General features: G+C 49.0%; 1 protein-coding gene across 1 annotated transcript in view; it reads right to left on the bottom strand.

Annotated features, from left to right (window-relative positions):
* Nucleotides 1-10302, bottom strand: part of LOC133137984 (WD repeat-containing protein 37-like) — a 35604-nt gene extending 25302 nt beyond the window's left edge. Inside the window, exons 1-3 of the mRNA XM_061256422.1 lie at nt 10117-10302; nt 8718-8896; nt 337-433 (exon numbers count right to left, since the gene is read on the bottom strand). Coding sequence (XP_061112406.1) covers nt 337-433; nt 8718-8852 — 232 coding nt within the window. The 5' untranslated portion in view covers nt 8853-8896; nt 10117-10302. The remainder of the gene's footprint in view (nt 1-336; nt 434-8717; nt 8897-10116) is intronic.

Raw genomic sequence — 10302 nt, 5'->3', positions numbered from 1 at the left:
ACACACACGCACGCACACACCACAGACACACACACGGTACACATACACACACACACACACGGTACACACACACACACGGTACACACACACACACACACACACACACACACCACAGACACACACACGGTACACATACACACACACACACACACACACACACACACACACACCACAGACACACACACGGTACACATACACACACACACACACACACACACACACACACCACAGACACACACACGGTACACATACACACACACACACACACACGCACGCACACATACAATCTACATGCCACTGCACACAGCCCATGAGTGAGCAGCTCACGGTACTTACACTCGATATTCTCGATGTAGAGATTCTCAAACTCCCTCTCGATCTGGCCGAACAGGTCCAGGAGGGTGTTGCGGAGAGACAGGGGCAGTTTGGAGTCCTGCTGCAACAGAGGGAGAGGGGGGACCCCTCCAGATCAGCGCACAGGGACAACAGAGCCACCATTTCACCAGGGCTGTACAACAAACATACGCTATTTATTATCATCGAGATAGGAGCACCCGCTACAAACACCTCGCTAAAGGCTGCTTGAGCGCTGATCAATAGTGGTCATTTAAATTCACGCTCCGTTAAACCGATTGGCTGTTCATGTGCAATCTGTTGGAAATATTGTATTTATTTATTTTATTCAGTGGGCATAGGCATTGCCATCGTCTGGGGTCTCTGTTCGCAGTGCACCCAAAACAGAACTGTGCACACAGCATTTGTGTATTTATCATATTGCCAATATTCAACAACGTTAAGGCATATTTTCCTCCTATTGTGCAGTCCTACATTTCACACACAGAAACGGTGAAATATAAAAAATATTTCCATCCTCTGTTGGAAACATGTCCGCTGTGACTAAGGGGCCAGTCACCCAGAGGTAGACTGTGGACAATGAGCACAGAACACATCAGGGACTATCAGAAACACACAGTACAGCAGGGTATGAACGAGTCCAACAGACCACCGAACACATCAGGGACTATCCGAAACACACAGTACAGCAGGGTATGAACGAGTCCAACAGACCACCGAACACGTCAGGGACTATCCGAAACACACAGTACAGCAGGGTATGAACAAGTCCAACAGACCACCGAACACGTCAGGGACTATCCGAAACACACAGTACAGCAGGGTATGAACGAGTCCAACAGACCACAGAACACATCAGGGACTATCAGAAACACACAGTACAGCAGGGTATGAACGAGTCCAACAGACCACTGAACACGTCAGGGACTATCAGAAACACACAGTACAGCAGGGTATGAACGAGTCCAACAGACCACCGAACACATCAGGGACCAGAAACACACAGTACAGCAGGGTATGAAGGAGTCCAACAGACCACCGAACACATCAGGGATCAGAAACACACAGTACAGCAGGGTATGAACGAGTCCAACAGACCACCGAACACATCAGGGACCAGAAACACACAGTACAGCAGGGTATGAACGAGTCCAACAGACCACCGAACACATCAGGGACCAGAAACACACAGTACAGCAGGGTATGAACGAGTCCAACAGACCACAGAACACATCAGGGACCAGAAACACACAGTACAGCAGGGTATGAACGAGTCCAACAGACCACCGAACACATCAGGGACCAGAAACACACAGTACAGCAGGGTATGAACGAGTCCAACAGACCACCGAACACATCAGGGACTATCAGAAACACACAGTACAGCAGGGTATGAACGAGCCCAACAGACCACCGAACACATCAGGGACCAGAAACACACAGTACAGCAGGGTATGAACGAGTCCAACAGACCACAGAACACATCAGGGAATATCAGAAACACACAGTACAGCAGGGTATGAACGAGCCCAACAGACCACCGAACACATCAGGGACCAGAAACACACAGTACAGCAGGGTATGAACGAGTCCAACAGACCACAGAACACATCAGGGACTATCAGAAACACACAGTACAGCAGGGTATGAACGAGTCCAACAGACCACCGAACACATCAGGGACTATCAGAAACACACAGTACAGCAGGGTATGAACGAGTCCAACAGACCACCGAACACATCAGGGACTATCAGAAACACACAGTACAGCAGGGTATGAACGAGTCCAACAGACCACCGAACACATCAGGGACTATCAGAAACACACAGTACAGCAGGGTATGAACGAGTCCAACAGACCACCGAACACATCAGGGACTATCAGAAACACACAGTACAGCAGGGTATGAACGAGTCCAACAGACCACCGAACACATCAGGGACTATCAGAAACACACAGTACAGCAGGGTATGAACGAGTCCAACAGACCACCGAACACATCAGGGACTATCAGAAACACACAGTACAGCAGGGTATGAACGAGTCCAACAGACCACCGAACACATCAGGGACTATCAGAAACACACAGTACAGCAGGGTATGAACGAGTCCAACAGACCACCGAACACATCAGGGACTATCAGAAACACACAGTACAGCAGGGTATGAACGAGTCCAACAGACCACCGAACACATCAGGGACTATCAGAAACACACAGTACAGCAGGGTATGAACGAGTCCAACAGACCACCGAACACATCAGGGACCAGAAACACACAGTACAGCAGGGTATGAACGAGTCCAATAGACCACCGAACACATCAGGGACCAGAAACACACAGTACAGCAGGGTATGAACGAGTCCAACAGACCACCGAACACATCAGGGACCAGAAACACACAGTACAGCAGGGTATGAACGAGTCCAACAGACCACCGAACACATCAGGGACCAGAAACACACAGTACAGCAGGGTATGAACGAGTACAACAGACCACCGAACACATCAGGGACCAGAAACACACAGTACAGCAGGGTATGAACGAGTCCAACAGACCACAGAACACATCAGGGACTATCAGAAACACACAGTACAGCAGGGTATGAACAAGTCCAACAGACCACCGAACACATCAGGGACCAGAAACACACAGTACAGCAGGGTATGAACGAGTCCAACAGACCACCGAACACATCAGGGACCAGAAACACACAGTACAGCAGGGTATGAACGAGTCCAACAGACCACCGAACACATCAGGGACCAGAAACACACAGTACAGCAGGGTATGAACAAGTCCAACAGACCACCGAACACATCAGGGACCAGAAACACACAGTACAGCAGGGTATGAACGAGTCCAACAGACCACAGAACACATCAGGGACTATCAGAAACACACAGTACAGCAGGGTATGAACGAGTCCAACAGACCACCGAACACATCAGGGACCAGAAACACACAGTACAGCAGGGTATGAACGAGTCCAACAGACCACCGAACACATCAGGGACCAGAAACACACAGTACAGCAGGGTATGGGGGAGCGAGTCCAACATCGAGGAGACACAGCGGCCAGTAGGGCGGGGACCTACCACAGTCAAATCTTTACCAAACGACTGAATGTTACTCACAAACACAGCGTTAGAGGGTCTCTGTTTCACATGAAGACAGGAGGGAGGGGTGGGGGAGGGGCGCTAACAGAATACACAACAAGCTATTAGCCACGGGTGAGGACTAAAGCCTTGATTGACATATTTTCATAACAAGCGTATTATGCTCAATTCTGCAAGATACGAGCTGACAAAAACGTATTGTATTCAACAGTTTGGCAACAATAGGCTGGATACACACACACATTTCATATCTGACATTATTATAACCTTGAGATTTGTTATACGAGTGCCTCCAGGAAAGATTCCTAGCCCAGTAATCCACTCAACACTTATTGCAGTACGCACACGCACCCAGGCATGTACACACACACACACACACACACACACACACACACACACACACACACACACACACACACACACCGTAAAAGTCCGCGTGCATTAGCACATGAAACTGCACTACTTCATTATTAATACCAGCACTATGCACTCTTGCTGCAAACAGGATTAATTGAAGTGGTTGTGGTGGCCATTTGTAAGTAAAATTCATAGCAGGTGTACCTGACAGCCATATCTATACTGTGCGTGTCCAAAAGGCACAAGCAATGCAAAAGATTCCAACTGATCAAACTGACACTGTGGGCTTGAATCACTTATTTTTCTTCTCTTTTTTCCCAGAAATCGATCAAGATCCGCCATCTTTAAGGACATTCCAACCCCTTAAGTGTTCCTTCTAGGAGCTAGAAGTAGAAGTTAGGAACTCCCAATCGTTCCTTTGAGCTAGGAAATATGATCGCATTCTTTGCGGAAGTATTTTTTTCCTAAAGCGCGACGTATAAAATATCGGCCTGCGGGTCCACCTCTCCCCATCTGCCACGTCTGTGACTGACGCGGCTTCAAACCGTCGTTTGAAGGAGACCACAGATATCCTGTATGAGTGCAGGTTCACATATGATCCACCCTGACTACACAGTCTGGTGGTGTGAAACGCGCAGAGGAAAGAGGTCTTCAGAGCAGATATCAGGGCAATTTTAAGGGTTCCCCCTGGACCTCCTGGCCTCTTCCTTCATGTCTCTAAAATTTACGCAGCCGCCTCTGACCCTTGCAAATTGTTTTCAACCTTCTCCTCTCTTCTCACCCCGTCTCCTCCCCCGCCTCTCTCATCAACACACACAGCTGATGACTTTGTCTCCTTCTTCGAAAAGAAGGTAGATGACATCCGCAATTCCTTCTCCCCACCCTCTCCCCCTGCTGGCCCTCCTACCTTCCCCAACTTCCCATGCGTGTCTTGGTGTGTAGTACGCGTTCCCTGTTCCTCCTGCGTCTCGTCGAGTCTTTGTGTGAACTTCCCCAGTTCTGCGCCAAAAAATGTGCCAAACACCTCAAACCAACGGGCCAACATTTCTAAAAACCAACACACGGGGAGAGAGACTGGAACTAGATTTCTCTATATCACAATACTCGGATCACTTCCACTGTCCACAAACGTGTCTGAATCCCACAGTTAAAACGTCCTCACTTTAATCACAAAAAAATGTAAATTAAAGCTTCTGTATAAAATAAGATAAAAATCTAAACAGGAAAAGAAGAGGTGGCATTCAGACATGTTTGTGCGCTACGTCACAGGGAGTAGCTGGCAGTGACTGCAGTGGCTCACCTCCATCCTCCGGAGCTCGAGGGTCCCAGTGCACCGCGCTCAGGCACACCAGAATCGTCCAGAGAAAAGTCCGCTTGAGTCCCAGACACTGCGTTAATGCCCATTCGCAAAACAAGCACTCGCAAGAGCACAGTCACAACCGACACACGGCCAGGCAGAGACGTGTGTGTGTGTGTGTGTGTGCGTGTGTGTGTGTGTGTGGGTGGAAGGGATTATGACTCTGTGCTCTGTCAGGACCATATGTAAACACACGTAGAAAGCAGCCAGTGGAAAGCTCTCCCCTAATGGTACCGAGCTGCTCGGTCATGTGGCTGAAAGCCCTCGTCTCCTTGGTTACCGGGCACAGCACTAGCAATAAAGGTTAAATGTCACGGAGTTGAATTTCTGTGTCAGCGGCGCTCGTTTTCGTCATCAGGACTGTTCCTCACTGCAACTCACACGTGAGAAATCCGAGAAATCAGCAGTTCTGTTCCCGTCTTAATGCTAACAGAGGGCTACAGTGGCCTCCAGAATTATTGGCTCCCCTGACTGGCAATGCACAAAAACAATATAATTATTCGGATAAACTGGAAATGCCGACGTGAAAAAATACTGTGCTTAATAAATGTTTTCTGAACCTTGGCAAGCATGACAGGAGAAGACTCTGTCCCAAACAGCACAGGAGTGTAACGCACCACCTTTAAACACCGGTGAAAAGGCAGTGCTCTGGGACACACAGCCGTGCTGGGGAGGGGAACCCAGATCAGAGGCGGACATGTTTGTTTTTCTCCTGAGAACAGCAGTGACATCACGACCCACCGTGCACGGCTGACTCATTCACAGGTCCTGGCGATAAGACCTCGGCACGTCCGTGAACGCCCACCGCCCCCGTCACAGAGCACCCTGCACGCTCCCGTGGGCCCAGCGCACGCTCCCGTGAGCCCAGCGCACGCTCCCGTAGCCCAGTGCACGCTCCCGTGTCCCAGCGCACGCTCCCGTGGGCCAGCGCACGCTCCCGTGGGCCAGCGCACGCTCCTGTGTCCCAGCGCACGCTCCCGTGGACCCAGCGCACGCTCCCGTGGACCCAGCGCACGCTCCCGTGGCCCAGCGCACGCTCCCGTGGCCCAGCGCACGCTCCCGTGTCCCAGCGCACGCTCCCGTGGACCCAGCGCACGCTCCCGTGGACCCAGCGCACGCTCCCGTGGCCCAGCGCACGCTCCCGTGGCCCAGCGCACGCTCCCGTGTCCCAGCGCACGCTCCCGTGGCCCAGCGCACGCTCCCGTGGACCCAGCGCACGCTCCCGTGGACCCAGCGCACTCTCCCGTGGCCCAGCGCACGCTCCCGTGGCCCAGCGCACGCTCCCGTGTCCCAGCACACGCTCCCGTGTCCCAGCGCACGCTCCCGTGTCCCAGTGCACGCTCCCGTGGGCCCATGAGCGGCAGTGTACTCATGAGCGGCAGCCGACATCATCATCATCATCATCATCATCATCCGGCCCAAACGACGCACGGAGCGCCGCACGGAACCTGCCGGAAAAGACTTCCGCTCGTTCCCGTTTCTGCGCCGAGACGACCAGGTCGCCCAGCCTTCCTACTTTTCCAAAACACAGCCCACAACTCTCCTGGTTGCATCTGAAGTTACTTCACACCACTTAACCGACCTCGTAAATTGATCCGCTTATATGAGTGTATTTAAATCTAAATGGACCTGCATTTAAGTGTGAGCTAACACACACTTAATAACATCCGATCATAATTTTTTATTTATATGTTTTGGCATGGAATATTACATGCAGAATTGATGGGATCTACACTTAAAGTAACAACCTGATCAGTTTTAACTGTAAAACAGGGAACAGATTTATGACTGCCCGTAATATTTTTAAACATATCATATATAATATAAAAGCACCGAGTGTGTAACAGAAATCGCCTGTGTTCTCTGGACATGCTCAGTAGTAGACACGTTTATCCTGGTGTCTGAGAGTATTACTTTAAACATTATTACTGAATCTGTTTTTTATGTGACAGAAGCCCCCTATCTATGCCAAGCAACAGTATTAGCAGATGTGACCGTCAGAGTACAATGCAAAAACCTGCACAATTTCAATGATGCACAGTAAAATGTCCAGTGTCAATTCAACTCCAGCAGAGTTTATGAGTCCACTGTGGCCAATTCCAACCAAAAGAAGCATTATATTGACGCATATACATATCATAATTTGAATTTTACATTTTAAAAGTGAAGCTATACGAAGCTGGACGAATGCTATCTACCATCGCCATTCCTCTGCACAATATTTGGCGGCACCTGCCTTTCCGTTTTCTATTTATATCCAAAGTACTCTAAACCAGATGAATCATCAGAACTCCAGTGCTAATGCAATTACGCATAATGTAATGGCAGGAAAATCACACAGCTGTACAGCAGAGAGATGGGTGTGATGAAGAGGAGGGTTTCACACAGCTGTACAGCAGAGATACAGGTGTGATGAAGAGGAGGGTTTCACACAGCAGTACAGCAGAGATACAGGTGTGATGAAGAGGAGGGTTTCACACAGCTGTACAGCAGAGAGATGGGTGTGATGAAGAGGAGGGTTCACACAGCTGTACAGCAGAGATACAGGTGTGATGAAGAGGAGGGTTTCACACAGCTGTACAGCAGAGATACAGGTGTGATGAAGAGGAGGGTTTCACACAGCTGTACAGCAGAGACACAGGTGTGATGAAGAGGATGGTTTCACACAGCTGTACAGCAGAGAGATGGGTGTGATGAAGAGGAGGGTTTCACACAGCAGTACAGCAGAGATACAGGTGTGATGAAGAGGAGGGTTTCACACAGCTCTACAGCAGACACAGGTGTGATGAAGAGGAGGGTTTCCCACAGCTGTACAGCAGAGATACGGGTGTGATGAAGAGGAGGGTTTCACACAGCTGTACAGCAGAGAGATGGGTGTGATGAAGAGGAGGGTTTCACACAGCTGTACAGCAGAGATACAGGTGTGATGAAGAGGAGGGTTTCACACAGCTGTACAGCAGAGATACAGGTGTGATGAAGAGGAGGGTTTCCCACAGCTGTACAGCAGAGATACAGGTGTGATGAAGAGGAGGGTTTCACACAGCTGTACAGCAGAGATACAGGTGTGATGAAGATGAGGGCCTTCACCCTCCTCTGAGCAGCACTTCACAACGATTGCCCATCGAGTGCACCAACAAAGCAACAGCCAGCAAGAACATCCAAGCATTTTAAGGTGTTATGTTCCCGCCCATCTCTGTGTGTGAGTGCACACAGCCGTGTGTCTGAGAGTGCAGGTGTCCAAGTGCGAGAGTGCACACGTGTCTGACAGTGCACGTGTCTGTATGTGAGTGCACACGTCCGTGTGAGAGTGCATGCGTGTGTCTGAGTGCACGCTTCTGCGTGCACGTGTCTGTGTGACAGTGCATGTGTCTGAGTGAGAGTGCACACTTCCATGTGAGAGTGCACGTATCTGTGTGAGAGTGCAGGTGTGTGTCTGAGAGTGCACACGTGTGAGAGTGCATGTGAGTGCATGTGCATTTCTGAGAGTCCACGTGTCCGTGTGAGAGTGCACGTGTGACAGCGGCTCACCTGTCCCTCCAGCAGGTCTCTCTGCAGTCCCGCGCGGTCCTGCTCCGTGCTGTTGGTCCGGCGGATCGAGAGGCTGTGTGACTTGCGTTTCTGCTTGGCCTGCCGGGCCGCACTGCTTCCACTTTCCACAGGCATTGCTCTTCTCTTGCGTCCTCCCCCGCACTTTCCGTCTAAAACAACTATACACACAACGCGGCCTTAACAACTGAGCCACACTACGCGGCTTTAACAACAGTACAGACAACTGTTAACAACTGAACGACACAACACGGTTTAGCGTATACACGGGAAGAGGGGAAAAAAGTCCGTTGAATGTTCTGCTTGAGAATTGCATTTCATCACAAAAAACGTACAAGTCAACCACACAACACATATTATTCAGGCTCATACTCAGATGTACTCAACGGTGTCTTAAAAATTGATTGACTGAGATTAGATTCGAGACACTTTTAGAAGTATAAGAGAATATCGATCTGTGTTGAGACTCAGAGATGCCTTCAATCATTAAGTAACTTCGACATGTACTACTTGCAGTAGTGTATCATCATTCTGTATTCATAAAGGCAGGTTTTTGCCAAATGTCTTAATAAACACATGCACTGGTTTGTATGCGGATGACCCCTTAATGCATTGTGTTTGTGTGCAATTTTAGTGCCTTAATGACTACAGACGTACACAATTACTGACGTACACAATGACATGGTTGTACATTTTGAAAGACTGAACATGCAAGCGATAAGCTAGCTTCGGTCAGAGCAAGATACAAAGTAGTTAGCACAAGATAATAGTCAACCCTGACAACCTTCGCTGGCTAGTAACGATAGGTTGTTTTGAACGTTGACATTACTGATGTTGCTAGCGAAGCCTAAAGCCTCACGAAACATTAAACCATATATGTGCTACGTTCTCGAAGTTCGTTCCTGTTGTCTTTAGGAAGTTCCCTTTTCAGGCAGATCTAACTAGCCAATTAAATATGTGTCAAATGGACTTAACGTTACAAGTAGCTACACTTTAACATAACGTTAACTTGCCAACCCTGTAACTGTAGCCTAACGGATCCATAAATGGAGCGACGTAGCCCGTGAGTTAACGGTAACCTGCTGTTTCCGATGTCTTGGTTTAGCTAGCTAATGTTAGCTGCATTGTGACTGTTCCAATAGCATAGTCAGCTAGTTAGCTAACTAGCCATCTTGACAAATACACAAATAGCTGGCTTGTTAGCTAATCGGGGAGCTTGTCATTAAATTTTATACTCAAGGCCATATACAAAGGTGCACATTTCCAAATACAGTCGCTGACAAAATCAGAAAATCTCATCGAATTCTTGTTAAGAAGCATGAAACCAACCTGACGTTAGTCTGTGGACAAGCTAACTAGCAAGTCAACTAACACCACTTACTTTAGACCGCTTAGCTGCGCGAGTGTCTTCTGCGAATCGCTGAAATGTAACAAGAAAGGCGAATCTGTCCAGTGACCATTTTCCAGAAGAAATGACAGAAGAAAAAAAAACGTTTCCAGTTTTTGTCTGGATTGGTGTTGACGTTTCTTAACGCCGCTGTCAAAATGACATGCCCACTTTGTAGCT

This window comes from Conger conger, chromosome 9, assembly GCF_963514075.1.
Source record: "Conger conger chromosome 9, fConCon1.1, whole genome shotgun sequence".
In the NCBI taxonomy this organism is placed as follows: domain Eukaryota; kingdom Metazoa; phylum Chordata; class Actinopteri; order Anguilliformes; family Congridae; genus Conger; species Conger conger.
Note: the sequence above shows the minus strand (reverse complement) of the source record. Positions and strands in the feature narration are given on the sequence as shown.